The sequence below is a fragment of the Etheostoma cragini genome, chromosome 16 (genome assembly GCF_013103735.1).
Source record: "Etheostoma cragini isolate CJK2018 chromosome 16, CSU_Ecrag_1.0, whole genome shotgun sequence".
NCBI classification, from domain to species: domain Eukaryota; kingdom Metazoa; phylum Chordata; class Actinopteri; order Perciformes; family Percidae; genus Etheostoma; species Etheostoma cragini.
In genome coordinates, this window is record NC_048422.1 from 21666858 (window position 1) to 21686215 (window position 19358).

At 40.8% G+C, this 19358-nt stretch overlaps 2 protein-coding genes across 2 annotated transcripts in view; both read left to right on the forward strand.

Annotated features, from left to right (window-relative positions):
- The window catches only part of dmgdh (dimethylglycine dehydrogenase), a 15792-nt gene extending 4492 nt beyond the window's left edge, over window positions 1-11300 (forward strand). Inside the window, exons 6-16 of the mRNA XM_034896404.1 lie at window positions 3865-4113; window positions 4200-4398; window positions 5118-5287; window positions 5375-5528; window positions 6964-7129; window positions 7224-7354; window positions 8957-9174; window positions 9559-9716; window positions 10081-10140; window positions 10263-10397; window positions 10487-11300. Coding sequence (XP_034752295.1) covers window positions 3865-4113; window positions 4200-4398; window positions 5118-5287; window positions 5375-5528; window positions 6964-7129; window positions 7224-7354; window positions 8957-9174; window positions 9559-9716; window positions 10081-10140; window positions 10263-10397; window positions 10487-10699 — 1853 coding nt within the window. The 3' untranslated portion in view covers window positions 10700-11300. The remainder of the gene's footprint in view (window positions 1-3864; window positions 4114-4199; window positions 4399-5117; window positions 5288-5374; window positions 5529-6963; window positions 7130-7223; window positions 7355-8956; window positions 9175-9558; window positions 9717-10080; window positions 10141-10262; window positions 10398-10486) is intronic.
- A 997-nt stretch (window positions 11301-12297) lies between these two features.
- The window catches only part of arsb (arylsulfatase B), a 16314-nt gene continuing 9253 nt past the window's right edge, over window positions 12298-19358 (forward strand). Inside the window, exons 1-5 of the mRNA XM_034896405.1 lie at window positions 12298-12784; window positions 14237-14423; window positions 14858-15048; window positions 15275-15482; window positions 18972-19215. Of these exons, the coding sequence (XP_034752296.1) occupies window positions 12524-12784; window positions 14237-14423; window positions 14858-15048; window positions 15275-15482; window positions 18972-19215 (1091 nt within the window). The 5' untranslated portion in view covers window positions 12298-12523. The remainder of the gene's footprint in view (window positions 12785-14236; window positions 14424-14857; window positions 15049-15274; window positions 15483-18971; window positions 19216-19358) is intronic.

Sequence of the window (19358 nt, forward strand, 5' to 3'; positions counted from 1 at the left end):
GTCTCTGACTTCAATACATGCGACTGCCGTAATGAAATAACACAAAGTGTCGCGGCGATTTCTGACGTAACTTACGTACGTAATGAACGTAGCCGTAACTAACGTAACTTTAACTACACAGTCTCTGTAACATGAGGAATTCACAACACTCACAAACATTAAATTGTAAATAACACCTTTAAGACCTCACTGAAACAAATTGTCATTTTCTCATTTGACATCTTCTTGCTCCATATTTCTGGCCTTTGCAAATTTGCACATTCTGTACTTTGGTTGAAGACAGTTATGTTGCTGGTCCCGCTGGCCGATTGCCTTCGCTGTGTCCGACAGCCAATCCAAACAGGCCAACAGTTCAGATTTCATCCAATCTTGAAGCAGCAGCACATGCACACCTCCCGACAGAGACAGTTAAAAAAAAAGCATTTTCCTGCTTTTTGTATTCAGGGACTGAAATGTCAAACTGATAGAAATCGAACATGTGTTTGCATGAATCTTCTTCCCACTTGAAACAAATTTAACATTTCTCTGGTCATGTTTATTACTGATAGTGGATGGGCAAATGCAGGCTTTTGGGAGTACAGACTTATGTGTTTTCTTTTTGGATGTTGGGTTTGTTTTTGTGATTCTAGGATTGATGGGCTGCAGAAATAACCCCCATAATAAATCTCACATAGCCAGGAAGATTACACCTCCCAACAAACATCAGGAACCTCAGTCTTCTTTTTAATGCATTGTGTTAGCCTATGTTATTGTTTAAAACCCATTACCTAAAAGCAGCTGTTTTGTTGAGCTTGCGTAACACCAACCCTCTTTAATTAAACCTTCTCTCTGTCCTTTAAAGAGCCTTTTTCAACTTACTTTATCTCGCCTATTCTATACTGCTGCCACACAAGGCCTTGCCTAGAACCTCAATCACTCCTCTTTTCCAGCCAACATTCTGCTCACTGTTGAAACTGAGACATAATTTGGAAGGCAGGCTGAAATGCTTCCTCAGTGCTGGACTGGAATAATAAGTCAGGCCAATGAACCTAATGGAAGTTTAGGCCAATACCCACAGCCTACTGTAACTATTTTCTAATAACTTTTATGATGGCCATTCTCATGCTCATATTTAAGTTGTTGCAGCATTTGTTGGTTTGATGCCATTTGGGTACCCAAATAACCCCATTTCCATTCAGATATCTCAAGGTGAGAGGTTAAGGGACCCCTTTGAAAAGGGTCTTGCCACTTTGAAGTTATTCGGCCGCATTTACCTATAAGCTAGCATGACATGCCTTGTACTAATGTATTGCTTAGATCATCTACTTTCATGTGATCCCAAAACCTCCATTGTAGATGGTATCGATGAAAAGGCTAAAGCCTTGTGAAGGCAGTAATGTCGGCCGAAATAGTGGCAGTCCCACGGCTTTCTAAGGGTTAATACTGGTCTGACACTTTAGGCCAGTCAGCTGGCTAGGTCACCGGGAATTTCCCTCGGTGCTCCTGATGAGTAGTCCGGACCTGGGCTACCCCTCCCTCCCCAAAAGGTTAACCATTTAGCTAACTATATCAACTATTTACCCATTACTTTAACTGTCCATTATCAAGTTACTGAGAGTTCATCAGTACTTTTAGCTGTTAACTTGTCTGTCTGAAGGTTAACTAGTTTTCAAACTCCAAATCGCAACATGTCCAACATGTGGATCTTTAAAAAAAAATCAATTTGAATTTGAATTTTTCTCAGTTTATTTGAGCTTTTTTCACAACTATTTCACACCTGGCAATTAACTGCAGAATTATCTTCTGATCAAATTTTGACTTGATTATTTAAAGGTTTAGATCCATAAACAGAGAAGCAAAAAGAAGAAGGCTGATGTGAACATAGCAGGACTTGTTTCAAAGGTTGTTATTTTCGGAGAGCTGGTTCAAGCCGTTGATCCCTATTCCTGGGTATTCCTGAATCGGCCCTGTGTACAGGCGTCCAGTAAACATGCCCCTCTGCAGCCCAGCTCCTGCCTAAGCTGCCTGGGATCTTATCTGGATGTTGTGTACACGCACCCCCACCCCATCCCTCAACGTGAGATAAAGTTCACATATGGAGCAAACACAGAATATAAAAAGTAAATGGAAACGGGCTGCAGACTTGCGTGCGATTAAACAAATGAACCACGTTTGAAATATAATTGATTCAAAGTGGGGAATTATATAAATGTGTAGCTGTAGCTGAGGAGGAGATCAACAGGTCTCAGTACCAAAGCATGCCCTGGCGTCCCACTCCAAGTCACAGCAGCTGATTTGGCCCACATGATCTTTGTTCTCATGTATTCCACTTACAGATTCACAACAGAGCATATTTGTCATGTGGCAGTTAATGTGTGAACCAGCTGCTGAACTTTGTGAAAGAGCGAAGGAGTCAGCTTTTTCCCTCTGTATTTGCTAGATCAGATGCTAAAGCAAATGCTGCTGTTACCTAACGTACAGACTGTAAAACCCTGAGGTTGACTGCTGCTGTGAAACAATGATATTTTGTGTTTTGTTAGCTGACCTTTCAAAATATAATTATTGCCTGCTTGGCTTGACATTGGGGCTCGGAGCCACGCAGCAGAATGTGCTGTAACTACACCAATTTATCTGTACTTGAGAGGCTCCTTTTAGTTTTTTGTTCTCATGTTAGTTTACAAATACCAGGATGTTAAAACAGGAGATGCTTATGGTGATTACAAAAAGTTCTTCTCTTTATATAGTTCTGTATGTGTTCTCTGTGTTTTTTTTTGGCTGTCCGGACTAGTTGTGTTTATTTCTGAATGTTTGAATTTTACATTTCTTAACCTTTAAAAATAAAAGGATGGAGCACCTGCCCAGAATTACATACATTTATTCTGTCTATCTTGTTCTATCGGTTGGTAAAACTTCTAATTAAAGGGTCAGTTCATCTAAATTGCAAAAGAATATTATGTAGTTTACCCCCGGTGGTTTCTTGCCCCAAAGATAGATGGAACTACTTGCTATTGAAAGAATGTTCCCTATGAAAACAGCATATGTTTTTAATTTTTTAAATGTTTGTTATATCTGTAAACAGTATTATCTGACAGTAAATGTTACAGTCTCGACTACAACCTATATAAGATAAACACTTAACACCAGCGGATGAATCCAATGCTATTATTGGATAACAATCTCTAAGCGTATGGCAATGCATGTACAGTATCACATATCAGTAACAATCTCATGCAGATTTGGACGTTTTATAAACAGTCACATATTCATTGTTAAGGTACTCTAATGTCCTGTGTTTTGGGTCTGTCTGTCAGAGATATATCTCAAAAGAACAAAAGTAATTATAAACCGGTTGGAAAGTCTGATCATGGTCCGTTAGGTTGTTGCTGAATCATTTTTGACAAGAAAAGAATTATTCACGTTCTCTTCCAAATAGTGAAAGAGGGGCGTCGAAGGAGGCAGACCTGCCTATGCACACACAGATTCATTCATCAAACTTTGTGTGTCCACCAGGAGACATATAAGCTCTTAAAGGTCCAATAAAACACAGTGTAACAGCCCCGCCAGTTTGCCAAAAGACTTACTGGTACTGTGGAAGAAGTTAGGAATAGTTTGACTTTCTTGAGAGGGAAAAACTTAGATGAGAAATTTGACGCCACTCTTGTATCTCCTCTGATAAAGCTAGCGGCCGGTTGGCTTAGCTTTGAATAAAGACTGGGAGCAAAAGTCTTTTATTAGATAAGCTAACAGTCTCCTTGCTGCAGCCTGATATGTAAATGGATGTGATGAAAATTAACACATAATTTGTTCATTTAAATTCAACCCACATAGCAGGGCCAACTTTCTCTTGTTAGTTGATTTAATAGCATCTCTGTTGGTGTTTTAAAGGTTTCTGGGCCCGGGAGGTGGGCAAGATGATTGGGTTCGAACACCCCACCATCCCAGTGCACCACCAGTACGTAGTTACGGCAACGGTACCGGAGGTGAAGGCTCTGAAGACTGAGTTGCCTGTCATCAGGGACCTGGAGGGCTCTTACTACCTGCGTCAGGAAAGAGACGGCCTGCTGTTTGGCCCGTATGAAAAGATGGAGAAGATGGTGCTGCAGGAGTCCTGGGTCAGAGACGGAGTGCCTCCAGGTCGGTCTTCCATGGATGCAGAATTGTCCTTTTTTCTTTCTTTCTTCATTTAACTCACCATCTGTGTTTCCGTGTGGCTGCTGCAGGTTTCGGTAAGGAGCTGTTTGAGTCGGACCTTGACAGGATAATGGAGCACGTTGAGATGGCCATGGACATGGTCCCTGTCCTGAAGGAAGCTGACATCATCAACATTGTGTCAGGACCAATCACCTACACCCCCGACCTCCTGCCCATGGTCGGACCACACCAAGGAGTTCGCAACTACTGGACTGCAATTGGATTTGGGTACGGGTTTGGGAGATTGGTTAGCATCTTAGTAAATAGTTCCAATAGGGATGATTAATTATGCTCAACACTTTGGACAAGGGCTTAACGATTTGGGGAAAAAAATCTAATTGCGATATTGCGATTCAATTTCCGATAGAAAAAATCAAAAAAGTTTAGCTAAGGTTTGATTTTCACTGTGTAACAAATAAGAACATGTCATGGGCATTATAACATGAAACACCATCAAAACTGCTCTATATTCTAATGCAGGGATGATATAGACATAACATAGATTACAATTGACAGAAATCGGGTGTTTTTCTTTTAATAAGCATGGAACATTTAACAGTTGTACACAGAACAATTATCACAAAAGCTAAAGTTATAATAATGAAAAAGATTCCTGTAAACTGAAATTTCTGATATAGTTCAATGGAAGCATCTACATATTGCATGTTCAACTAAATAAAGCAACACGAAATGAATGAAAAATCTACAAAAAATAGGACACTTCTTCAAACAATCTCTGATATGTAACATTATTCCAGCGTTTATCTTAGGGAACTAAACAGGATATATAATACAAAAAGAGGAATAAAAAATTTTAAGCAAAATGTGACACCACACATTCAACTAAATATTCACATTCGATTAATTGCAATCTTCACGATAAGCATTCTTTAAAATTTCGATTTTAAAACAATTAATCCCTTAGCCCTACTTCGGACTATTTTCAGGTATGGGGTCATCCACGCTGGTGGTATAGGAAAGTTCCTGAGTGACTGGATCCGGACTGGAGAACCTCCTTACGACCTGATTGAATGCGACACCAACCGCTACAGCAAATGGGCCGACGTGCCTTTCATGTGCGCCAAAGCTCGAGAATCCTATGGCTTCAACAATGTGGGTAAGAAGACGATCGCACATTCTTCGGAACCAACATTATGTTTCTACTGTCTAAAATTTTTGATGGTCTCTTGTTCCATCTCTCCAGTTGGTTACCCGAAAGAGGAGCGTTTTGCCGGGCGACCGACCTACCGAACCAGCGGTGTTTACGAGCTGCTGAAGGACAAAGCATCCATGGGTTTCCACTCTGGCTGGGAACAACCTCACTGGTTCTACAAACCTGGAGACGACATTGGATACAAGTAAGGCATCCAGTGTGCAGGGCTGATGTAAAATACGACGTAAATATCTATTCTCTAAATCTCTAATAATATCTTTGTTGTTTTGATTGGTAAGATGCACACAGTAACTATCTTAGAACTGAACAATAGCCGATATTTCAAGAAGTAAACACTTGAACAAAATGTTTCCCATCTGTTGTTTCAGCTTCTGTTGCAACCGTTTAATTACCAGCAATCACACATTCCCAGAGCCACACCACCCCACCTCCCAGTTTCCTGTTTTACCATGCCCTCTCATCATTGTGGGGACAGAAGGAGAATATAGTGACGCCTCTTGCATCTTCAGCATTGCATGAAGAGAGCCGCTCAGATAGTTTCAGCTGGAGATGCCTAGCTGTCAGAATTAATGTTCTAAGGACACCGTGTTCTTGGCACAAAGCACAAACACATGTTTGCATATGGACACAGAAGAGCTTGCGACATATATATATTTATTTATTTTTATATATATACATATATATTTATTTATATATTGTCCAACACTAAGCTGCAGCACAAGAGAACCATTTAGTTATTCAGAAACCGCACTGGGAAAGAACAGGACAGCTGCAAAAATCCAGCTGTAATTGACAAACCTTTACCATCTCTGAATATGTGCCGTGACATGTTTAAAAAAAAAAAAAAACCCATCACAGATTTCTTGTGGAAATCCAGGCAGATGTTTGGAGTCTTGCCACAACTGTGAGTGTAGAAACCATTTGGCCTTCTCAGTGGCTGCACACTTGGCGTTTGTCTTTGTACAAATGTTAAAGCTGCAGTCATAACCTTGCTATGCAGCTCTGTTTTTTCATCATATTGTAAATTTAGGCAAACTTTTGGCATGGCTTTAAGGGAGTCAGTGTCAGTTAGTTGATCAACCACTTTGGTCCAGACTTAGATATCTTAACAACTATTGGATGCATTGCCATGCAAGTTTGTACAGACATCCATCCATGACTTTTCATCTAGAGCCACCATGGGGTAAAAATGGTAATGTGTCCACTATGGTTTATTTGGTGTGTAACCAAATCCCTGCAAAACTAATGAAATTCCAATCAGCCTCAGCTGTACCATTTTGCTGCTAATTATCGAATGTCAGCATGCTAACAAGCTAAACTAAGATGGTGAACAAACGTATACGTATAAATGTATTACCTGCTAAACACAAAGCATGCTAGCATTGTGATTTTGATCATATTAGCATGCTGATGTTAGCATTTAGCTCATGCCAAAATGCCGTCCCAAAGAGCTGCTAGGAAGACTGTTGACTCTTAGTCTTCATACACTTTAGTTCATTTATTATACTTCCACATCAGTTTTTCATTATGCAATGAAGCCAAAAGAAAGAGCCAGTGTAAAACAAGTTGTGGTTTTCATTAAAGATATAAAGCGTTCATTGATTTGGTGTTGTGCTCAGGCCCAGTTTCCGACGCACCAACTGGTTCGGACCTGTTGGTAGAGAGTGCAAGCTGGTGATGGAGAAGGTGGGAGTGATCGACCTGACGCCTTTTGCCAAGTTCATAGTGAAGGGGACGGACTCTCACAAGCTGCTGGACCGCCTGTTCGCCAACACCATGCCCAAGGTAAGTGTATACCTTCAATAACACCAGTGTGAATTGTTTAAAACATATGCCTCTCTTTTCTGACTCATTATCTATTTGACCCGTGTGTCTTCAGGTCGGCCTGACTAATATCAGCCACATGTTGACACCCACTGGGAAAGTCTTTGCTGAGGTCACCATTACCCAGGTGGCATCAGGAGAGTTCTTGCTCATCACAGGCTCGGGATCAGAGGGACATGATCTCAGGTGAAACTGTTTTTCACACGATCTCACTCACGTGAACCAGGCTCGCGTTAGCTAACTTAGTAGGAAAGATTTGTCTTCATTTATACTCCTACATGACATCTGCCTAAATATTAAAGCAAATACAGCATAAAGGAAACTGATCATAATAGGCTTCCCATTTAAATTTTCCTATTTAAACTATATCTTTAGTGCCACTGAATATATAAACATGGGACGTTCCCTTATGATGTAACAACACTATAGGTTTATATTATGACCAATTTTAATTATTTCTTCTTTCTTACTGATAGAACATGTTTTGTCTGTAATTTTGGCATGGTGAGGGGTTTAAATACCCATGAGCATCGGCCAACATTGCCATGGAGAAGTGGCGAGTCTGAGGCGAATGAGAATGGAAGGAAATTCAAAACGCTTTGTCTTGGCAGCAGTCAACAAGCTTTAGTCTTTGTCCGCTGTTAGTGGTGCATGTTACAACATTTTGAGTTCTGTGATTGGATGTTTCTTGCTGAAATGCACCTTTGAAGTCGTAGTTATAATCCTAGAACCAGATATTTTCTAACACAGTTGTTAATTATTTGTACCGATGACTCAACGGGGAGAGTTTCATGTCCCTCCAAGCTGTAGAAGTCAACTAACTTGTCTATCAAGAAAACTAATGGGAAAAATATACAAGTTGAAAAAAGCTTCTTCCCTTTTGCAACTCTATGTATTGTGGTCATTGTAGTTTTAGTATTCGAAAGCATAGCCAGCCTACACTCTAAGAAATTTTAGTTTTGATGCAGTATTTTCATGCATACTTGCGAAGAGAGACAATTAATCAGGCACACACACACACACACACACACACACACACACACACACACACACACACACACACACACACACACACACACACACACACACACACAAAAATGACGTTAGTTCTCAATCACTCATAACCTGGCCAGAGTTAATTCTTAAACTGTGCTGAAAGAAACCCCTCTCCCAGTTTGTTTTATACAACAGAAAGCTAATACCTTAGGTAAGAACAACTCCCCTCCATTTGCTCCAATCGGTAGGCAGTACATTAAAACATTTACTCTAAGCAACTATCTCAGCCTGAAGGCGGCAGGGACGGTTTCATGCTATGTAGCGACCTCTGTTGGTGATGGCACAAGAAAAAAGATAAATGAGGTTCAACAAGGCCACATCGCCCTGTAAAACTCATCACAAGTGGCTGAGATGTGGCAATATGGGAAATATGAAGTGTGGTAGAGACATTATGCCATTAAGTTATTTTTATATCTAAAAACAATAAAATGTTGTTTGCAAAAAAAGTTATGTTTACATCCAGTGATACTCACCAAAATACATTGTGTATATCCTTGAGGTTTAGGGTTAGCATTTGCAATGCAGAAGTATTTAAAATCCTGTTTACTAACTTGCAGTATTTTTCTGTCCTGCCTTTGTTGGGATATTGTTGCATATCTTGGCAAACTATTGCTACCTAACTGGGTAACCACTTATTCAAAAAATAGCATGCAGAAAAGCTATCAGAATGAAATGTTAGAATCTCATTTCTACCCGCTCAAAGTTTTCTCTGTGGATTTGAACTGGTCTCAGGTGGATAGAGGCAGAAGCTGCAGACGGTGGATATGATGTCGACATCCGCAACGTAACAGACGATATTGGCGTGCTGGGAATTGCGGGACCAAACTCCCGCAAAGTTCTCCAGAAGCTGACGGATGAGGATTTGAGTGATGCCGGATTCAAATTTCTCCACTGCAAGTCCATCCAGTTGGCTGGCATTCCCGTCCGGGCCATCAGGATCTCATACACAGGTACTGCACACTTTGTGAAGAACAACGGGGTTTGCTTCTGCACATTATTTTGTCAACAGAGTTGAGTCCTTTGGTCTTTTTAAAAGAGCAGAGGAAGGACAACAGTTTCACTTGACTCTCGTTTCTAGCCTTGAGTGTGTATTTTTTTTAAAGATTATTTTTTGGGCTTTTCCATCATTTAATTTTTGACAGGACAGTTAGATGAGAGAGGGGGAAGACATGCAGGAAATTGTCACAAGTCAGATTTAAACCCTAGACCTCTGCGTCAAGGCATAAACCTCGCCGTACACCAGCGCCTGCTCTACCACTGAACCAACCTGGCCACTAGCCTCGAGTGTGTTTTAACCTACTGTTTGGTGACACTGTATATGCGTGTGTGTTTAGGTGAGCTTGGTTGGGAGCTCTACATCGAGCAGAAGAACATGGCAGCTGTGTACAAGGCCATGATGGAAGCAGGAAAGGACGAAGGCATCGACAATTTCGGCACCTACGCCATGTCCTCCCTCAGGCTGGAAAAAGGCTTCAGAGGCTGGGGAGCTGAGGTACACACGGACACACACACACACACACACACACACACACACCCAGGGGATTCAGAGGATATCATAGAATAACGTTTATTTTTTCTATTATTGTTCAGAGTTAACCAATGAGATTTAATGTGTTAATGAGTGAGCTTTAGAGGTGCTGTTACACATTTTGTTACCTTTGGACAGGCAAGATGTTTCCTCCTGTTTCAAATCGTTATGCTAAACTAAGCAAACCAGCTGTTGGCTGTAACTTTCTATTTATCAAGAGTGGTGTTGATCTTCTCATCTAGCTCCTGGCAAGAAAATTAATAATTTAGAACTATTCCTTTGTAAGTAGCACAGGTTATGACTTTTGACTAGCTGTTAATTTTGACAGATGAACTGTGACACCAATCCTCTGGAGGCGGGACTGGATTATTTCATCAAACTGAACAAGGTAACCATCCATGTCATTTTTAGTGGTTTTAGTTTAGTTTAGTTTACTGTAATTGTTTTTCTTTATTTCTTGTATAACCAGCAAAATGTTCTGAAAAACACTGCTTGATTCTGTTTGTCCAGCCTGCTGACTTTATTGGTAAAGCAGCCCTTCAGGAGATCAAAGGGAAGGGGCTGAAGAGGAAGCTTTCCTACATCACCCTGTACACGGACAATATCGACCCAGAAGGCAACGAGACCATCTGGCACAACGGCAAGGTAAGGGCCATCGGAGGTTGTTTAGTGTTTCTGTATCATTTAGTTATTTTGTGGATATTCTCACACAAGCTGGCGTCTCTTCTTCACAGGTGGTCGGCAACACGACATCCGGAGCCTACAGCTACAGCTCCCAGCAGAGCCTGGCGTTCGCCTACCTGCCTCTGGAGCTGTGCTCGGTGGGCCAGAAGGTGGAGGTGGAGCTGCTGGGGAGAAAATACCCCGCCATGGTCATCCAGGAGCCCTTAGTCCTCACCGAGCCCACACGGACCCGGCTGCAGAAGAAAGCAAAGGGAAAAGCATAAGCACAAAGCTTTCCCACCAGCTACTAAAGAACTAATGGATTTGGATAAATCAATGAGAGTCTTAGATTGGAAAAAAAAAACTTTTGTACAGAACTGTTTGTAGGAAAAGAGTCAAATCCCTTCACAACTTCCTGGTCCTGTTTTGTTTCTCAGGAGGGAGGAGTTCAGCATGTGAGAGTCCTTAACGCATCGTATGAATGTGTTTCTGAGCACCAAGCTGTCTGTTTAATGTTCTCGCACCACACAATGTCTTACAGTGCTGAAGGAGTAATGGAAGTTTTGTAATTAGAATTCCTTGAATAGATGTTAATGTTTTACAGGTCAACATATGGCTCTCTTTTTTTAAGAAAGATGTGTTTTGAAAATGAAAAATGCCTTTTTGTGTTTAATTATGAACAAAAAAAGGATGCAGCTGCATTTAGTTTAGTCATAGGAGCATTTTGACACTGATAAAAGTGATAAAAAAGGTAAACACAATTTACCAAAACAGAAAGAAGGCTTGAAAACTTGTTCAAAGATAGTTTATAAATCTGTTGTTTTTATGAATGTGTAATTAAATTGGTTTACATTAATACCTTGATAATTAAAGCAATGCACTCACTGTGTTATATTTGGTGTTTGTGTGTCTTAACTTCTCCTCCACTCTTCCTCAATGCACCAAAAACAACACTTTAACCTACTCCACTTTCTAAAACATCATGTAAAGATTATTGTATTCATTATAAAGATGATGATGGAGGAATGGAATTGATACAATTGTTCTGTTTCAATTTTGTAAAATGTTAAAATGCAATTTAATGTACAGTAATTATAAAAAATATTAAAAACAAATAAATAATTAAAAGTTTATACTACGACTTTTTCAGAAATTAATTTGTATTTCAAATTGCCTTCTCTCAAAAGTCTGTTTTTCCTCATTCACCCGCTTTTATGTCTAAATAATGTAAATCCTGCTGTCTAATCAGCATCTTGATACGCCACACCTGTGATGTGGACGGATGATCTCGGCAAAGGAGAAGTGCTCACTAACCCCGGATTTAGACAGATTTGTGAACAAGGTTTGAGTAAAATAAGGCTTTTGTGTACATAGAAAAAGTCTTAAATCTCTGAGTTCAACTCGTAAAAAATACGGGCAAAAACATAAGCGTTCTTATATACATCATTGCCTAGTGTTTATAATTTTGTTTAATATAGTAAGAACTTGTGCAGAGCAACATCCATGCAACAGCTGCCCCTGCTTGTTGACTACATACACACACTATGAAATATACAGTATAGGATACTGTGCTATACAAACACTATACATTAATAATACAATATTATGAAGTATATATAATATAAATTAAAGAGAATATTATGATACAACGTACTATTTGATAATATACATGAAAGCAAAATACTAAAAAAAATAGAGAAAGCAGCCAATTTTGAAGCATTTTGATTGGAAAAGTGAGTGAACCAATGATCTATCCAAACAGTTGCAGATACATTTCCCAACGATCAATTCAAACATACATGCGATTGGCTGTTTTTCCAGGCATCTGATTGGCTGTTTTTTCTTTAGTGAGGTGATTGGCTGCTGTAGTCCAGGCAGTGTTTTTAATCTGCGGAACACGGAAGTGACAGGCAGACGCGGTTGAAACTTTTACAGCTACTTCAGTTATTTATTTGAGATATTATTACAACGAAGTCATAAAGTTACAACAACCACTTATGCTAAGTCTCATATCCGCCATGTTTATCTATATTTTACCGTTAAATAGAACCAAACAGACGTCCTTCTGTACTTTGTGACAACGTAGTTCATAAGTTAGGAACTTGACGATGGATAAAGCACCGTTAGCTTACCCCCTTGTAGTAGTCGTGTGTCTCGTTAGCATTCCTGCGGCTTTAGCGGCTCAGCAGCCCAACATCGTGGTTATCCTGGCAGATGACTTCGGCTGGCATGATGTCGGCTACCACAGCTCAGAGATCAGCACCCCAAACCTGGACAAGCTGTCAGCAGCAGGAGTCCGCCTGGAGAACTACTATGTCCAGCCTCTGTGTACCCCCTCCAGAAACCAGCTCATGACCGGGAGATACCAGGTGAGACCCACCCCCTGCTGCCTGCATCAGGGCTGTGTTTCTAGGCTTGTTTGCAGGTTCAGGGGTCCCAAAGGTGGGTACAGACCAGGCAGTTTTCTCAACACGTAAAGGAACACATCAACCTTCAGTTTATAACAAACAATCAATATCAACACATTTGGAGATGGCAAGGGGGATGAAAACCTGAAAAGTACCTAAATCTGTCAGACAAATGTAGTGGAGTAGAAGTATGAAGTGGAAATACTCAAGTACAAGTACCTCAGATGTGTACAGCACTATGTAAATGTATTTAGTTTTCCACCACCAGTAAAAACATGATGATAAATATGTCTTGGATCTTTTTTAGGACGCTCCTCTATACCCTACATCCCTCTATCTTAGAAGGAACGCCATGGGTAGCAACATGATATTCTAGGTCGGACATGCTGTATAGATGCTACTCCCGTTGTGGATGTTTTAGTTTACTGTGGCAATTAACCTTTTTCTGATCCTCATATCTCACAAGGATGTTGAAATGTGCTTTAAGTAAACCAGGTTAATATGTTGCTGTCAGGTGAAAATGTCATCTCATCCGGCTCCTTTGCACAACGGTACTAAAAACTGGACTCTACTTTAACTTAAGCAGGCAAATTGACCAAACACAAGAAAGTTAAGGAAATCGCTTATATTAGCAAATACAAACATTGCATAAAAAGGTACTGTAAGGGATGAGTCCTTACAGTTCATCCTGAGGGGAACATGAATGTCTGAACATTTCTTTGTACCAATTCATTTAGACAATCAGGATATCACAGGGTTTCCCCCAGAAAGGGTGTTTAGCCCGGTGGCAATTGTTGTTTCAACGGCTGGGGCCAGTCACAGACCACAGACGGATGGCAGCATTAATGTAGAGCACAATAGGGTGTGTGATAACAGAATTATGGAAGTAATTGTGAAACTGAAAATTTAAACTCATAATTAATTTAGTTAATTAAGTCAGTGGTGAAATCTAACTGGAGATTTGAAAAATACATGGAAACCTAATTTCCAGTGGCCTTGTCCTGGTGGGGGGGCAACTGAGGCCTGGTGGACCACCAGGCTTGGAATACACAGGGGGAAACCCTGGAAAACTATCAGACAAATGGAGCATAGTAAAAACTGCAATATTTATCTCTCATATCTTCTACCTCTAGAAGTAGTGGAGTACAAGTATAATGGAGCAGAAAGTGGAAATACTCTTGTCAGGACTTGGTGTTTGTACACTTTTCCGTGTTTAGATGAATTTTCCTGCAATAACAATCTAACTTTGACACTGGTGGAAAGTAGAACCAGAGGACTAAGTCGTTATTTTGAAACTTTTGTTTGCATCACTGTCACAACTGAAGCTGATGGTTCCCCAATTTTGCTATTCTTACTTCGTTCTTTGTGCCACTATTGAATTCCTAACAATACGGGTTTGTTTTTTGACCTCAGATCCACACGGGCATGCAGCATCAGATCATCTGGCCCTGTCAGCCCTACTGTGTGCCTCTGGATGAGAAAATGCTGCCCCAGCTGATGAAGGGGGCGGGCTACGCCACGCACATGGTGGGCAAGTGGCACCTGGGCATGTACAAGAAGGACTGCTTGCCCACTCGCCGCGGCTTTGACACATACTTTGGTATAGTTTATTAAATAACAAACATCTGTGATGTAACCTAGGATGCAGCTTTCATCTTAATATTACACATCAGGGTTGAAACTAACAAGTATTTTCTTTGTTGATTAATCTGTTGATTATTTTCACAATGAATGAATCAGCTGTTTGGTTGATAAAATGTCAGAAAACTGTGAAACATGTTGAACAGTTTTCCCTAATGCCTAAGATAACATCCTCAAATGTCTTGTTTTGTCCATAACTTAAATATATTTAGTTTACTGTCATAGAGGGAAGAGGAAACTAGGAAATATTCCCATTTAAGAAGCTGGAATAAAAAGAAATAAAAAACTCAATTAATCAATTTATCAAAATAGTTGGCAATTGATTTAGTCAATTAATTGATTCATCTTTGCAGCTCTATTACAGAGTTATATTTGAAATAATGTGTGCTCCAGGCTACTTGACGGGCAGCGAGGATTACTTCACTCACGTCCGCTGTGTTCCCGTCCCCGCTCTGGGGCTCACTCGCTGTGCGTTGGACCTGCGGGACGGAGAAGAGGTCGCCACCGGATACAAAGGAGTCTATTCCACTGAGCTGCTCACCCAGAGGGCCACCAGCATCATTGGAAAACACAACTCTGACAAGGTGAGACACACACACACACACACACACACACACACACACACACACACACACATTGTTACACATGCACACAGTGTTACAATATAGAGCAGTAAAACCTGTTTTTGATCATCTTATTAACTTTATCTCGACAGCCATGGACGGAGGAATAGATGACATATTGACATGAAGTATTTCTGATTGTTGTTAAGAAAGGAGAGTCTCATATGCTGTTTTCTTTATCTTTCAGCCGCTCTTCCTCTACGTGGCGTTGCAAGCAGTCCATGCACCCCTGCAGGTGCCCAAGCGCTACGTGGTCCCCTACAGTTTCATCAAAGACCCCAACCGCAGGCTGTATGCCGGCATGGTGTCGGCCATGGACGAGGCAGTGGGCAACATCACTCTGGCTTTGCAGCAGGGAGGACTTTGGGACAACACGATCCTGGTGTTCTCAACAGGTATTTTTGGAAAGAGTAGCTGGATAATGGACAATTTATCTCCTGTAGAATCTCGTGGAAATGTTTTAAGACATAAGAAAATTCTGCACGTTGCTGACGCACTGGATCGTCGTACTTTAGTGAACTTCCAACATTTAAAATGGAAACCTACAATGAAAGAGCACATAAATAGGATAATCAGGTGAACGCCTTTGGAAATGGTAATATATTTTCCACAGCTTTTATTTTGTTGTTGCCATCTGACTTTTTTATAGCGCGCCAGAATGGAAACCAAATCAGTGAGAGCAATTACATTTTATGTCCGCAGGCTTGAAACCGCATTTTCTTTGTGCATCAAAGCCAGTTTTCCAGGGTTGAGAAGAGTTCAGGTGAAGGGTTTATTGAGTTAAAGCAACAGAGGGTTAGATAACACATTTTATTAGACATCATGGTCAGGAGGTAAGCACATGAAACCAATGTTCTTGCATGTTTTTGTTTTTTTTATTCTACCAATTAAGAAAAATCACACCTCCACATCTTAAAAACAACACAACAAATGCAGAAAACCGACGTTAACAAACACATACATACATAAACAGACACACACACAAAGCGACACAAGACGGGACCAATCACACATGTAAACAGAAGCAAACAGTAAGTAAAAATTGTAACACAATTTCAACTCATGGATTTCAAAGACTCAGCAACGCTGAGCTAAGTGTCCAAAGTCTGTCCTGGGGCTCCATGATAGCGAGCCGGAGATAGTTCCGTGGAACTTCCAAAAAAGAGAGGACCCATGTACGATAAGTCATGAGGTTGCAATCATTTTGTTAGCAGCTGTAAGTCAAGCAAACACAGTTCGCTTTTGAGCTCTTGAGAGCTGGAAGGCCGACAGGTCATTCAGAACCAAAACAATGGGCTTGTTTGAGATGAACTGCGCCTCGCCTGTAAGGTGGACAAGAAAAGGCAGCCAGGGGCGGGACAAAAACCTGCAGTAAGGTTGGACAGTTTCCAGCTGATTTTAGTAAAATGTTTTTACAGAGAGGGGTTTTAGATATCTCTTTTTATTACTCCATGAATCAGAGAATACGGTCAACAGCCATCATGAAATATCCATTTTCACCATGTTTATAGGAGTAAAATGTTCTTTAACTCAGGCTATAAATAGCCTCGCATTGCCAGACCCATCTCCACAGCGGAGAGGCTGTGAATGCTATATGGACAAACCGCTCTGTAAAAACCGTTAGAATATACTGCAGATAGGAATAAACTGGAATGTTTGGTGTATGTAAATGCTACTCAAGTGGAGATTTCTTTTTTCGAGAATGAGAAAAAAATATTCTGAGAAAATGTCCTTCTAGACATTTCGCAACACACTACAGATGAATAGGGTAGAAGAAAAGTCATTACTACATAGTTAATAACTTACATAAATACAATTCTTTTTTTAGCTTAAAAATTTTACTTTTCTTAAACGTGTTTAAATATGGAAACAAGGTATTATCTCATGCTAACTTTGGTAAATTAAGGACAAAGGAAAAGACAAAGTAGTAAAATAAACACTTAAATGTGTATTTTGGGTGTTTTTGTTTTCTACTACTCTGAACGTCTTTCCTTAAAGCGCCCATATTATGCTTATTTTCAGGTTCATGATTGTATTTTGAGGTTACATCAGACTAGGTTTACATGGTTTACTTTTCAAAAAACACCATATTTATGTTGTACTGCACATTGCTGCAGCTCCTATTTTTGCTCTGTGTTGAGCTCTTTGTTTTAGCTACAGAGTGAGACATCTCACTCTTATTTCATCTTTGTTAGGAGTTGCACATGTGCAGTACCTAGGTAAGGACTACTAGCCAGTCAGAAGCAGAGTATGAGCTAGACGCGCATTATAACGTGTGTTACAAAGTGACGCACGTTTGTCGCAGAAGTTAAGTCTGGACTACAACAGAGATGTTTGGGGCAGTTTGTAAACACTGTTTTCTGTTGGAGAGGGTAAGCCCCGTTTGGGAGGGGACTTTGGGCTTTTTCCTTTTGGAAGCCTATTACATGCACAAAAAAGATATATAATACTATAAAGAAAATGGGAAAAGCCAAAAAGCATAATATGAGCACTTTAATTTTTGCAACATTTCCAGGGCTGTTTTAAGTAAAAAGTGTTCTAGTAATACTATGGATGTCCACTAGAGAGCAGTGCTGTACTGTATTTGCTCTATCAGGCTTTTCTTTTAGGATCTCTGTCAAGCTAAGGGATTTACAGACAGAAATCACACTGAAGGAACAATTTCATTGGCTCATCTCTCCATGTATACACCAGTGGAGTCTCCAGTGTATGGTTGAACCTTGAACCCATCACATAGACCTTTTGATGAAGAACATATCATGGCCAAAGATGACGGCATGCAGAATCATCTTAAAATGCGCCGATTTCCACATATGGAACTTCTAATGAATTGCATCTGAAGTAGGTAACTCCTTTTGAGGGTTATTTTTAGGGGTTTTAAAGGGTAATTAGAAGTCAGGAACAATGCTGTGAAAGTAAAGTTTTTCTTTATGCCTGCGGTAGGTGGCCTGTTTCATTGTTTTTCTTCCACACTTTTGGTTGGCTCTGACTGGAGGAATTCAGCCAGACATATGCCGGGCAGACATCGACTCTGCTGATGTGATGCTCTCTGCTTCCTTCTGTGTCAATGTAATGCGCTGGTTATGTAATACCTGACGGGTATATAAACGCATATAAACATCCCTCACAAAAAACGTCTTGAGTACGGTCTATCAATGGATTAATTAGTCATATGTACAAAATAATTTAGTCATTTTCAAGCTGTTATAATTGACCCACATGTATCAGGCTCAACAGGAAATAAATGAGGCCTAACCTTGAAATTCCTTTATGATGAATGTTTCTGCGTCATTGGGACTTTACTGTAAGCAAATTAAGCGAGACTGCTTTAGGTGAAACTTAGAGAGAGAGAGAGAAAGAGAGGAGGAGAAAGAGAGAGAACAGCTTGAAAAGGCATTAAGGATCAGACAGTCTATTCCCGAACAGCTCGGGAATCAGTACAAACTACTTCCTGGACTCACATGACACAGGAAACCCTGCCTGGATGTGATTGGGCAAGTGTATTTATACTGGACTTGTGTGTGTGTGTGTGTGTGTGTGTGTGGGTGTGTGTCGTAAGGGGGTGGGGCTAACAGGATGATCATTGCTGGATTCCCGGAGTGGCTGTATCATGTGGATGCACTGAGTTTTGTTATCATTATTTAAAATTCCCCTTAGAGACAACTCCTCTTCTTCACTGGAAGTACGTGAAATCAGCATTCTGTGGTGTGTTGCATTGGTTGGTTTCCATATGGGGCTAATGAGGCAGGAGATCCTTAGTCTTCTACAGCATTCAGTACACTGACACCTCCCCAGATCTCATCTTTATGCTTTAATTTTCATATTCTCTGATTTGAAATCCCTGATCTAGGTTTCTTCCTTCTGCCATGACATTTTGTCCCTAGATAACGGAGGTCAGACGCTGACCGGTGGCAGCAACTGGCCTCTGCGAGGGCGGAAGTGGTCACTGTGGGAAGGCGGGATCCGTGGAGTCGGATTTGTCGCCAGCCCCCTACTGAAGCAACCCGGGACCGTCAGCCGCGAACTCATTCACATCTCCGATTGGCTGCCAACACTTGTCGGCCTGGCAGGAGGGAGCACCAACGGTTCAAAGCCGCTGGACGGATTCAACGTGTGGAACACAATCAGGTGAGCTGAGCTGTTTTTCACACATCTGGGACTCAAACTCCCGGCTGAGAGTTGTTCTTGGGTGGCAGGGCAGCCCGGGGCCTGAGTTTACAGCGGGAGTGATACCAGCTCTTAATTTTGACAGCCTCTCCTCTCTTTGTGCC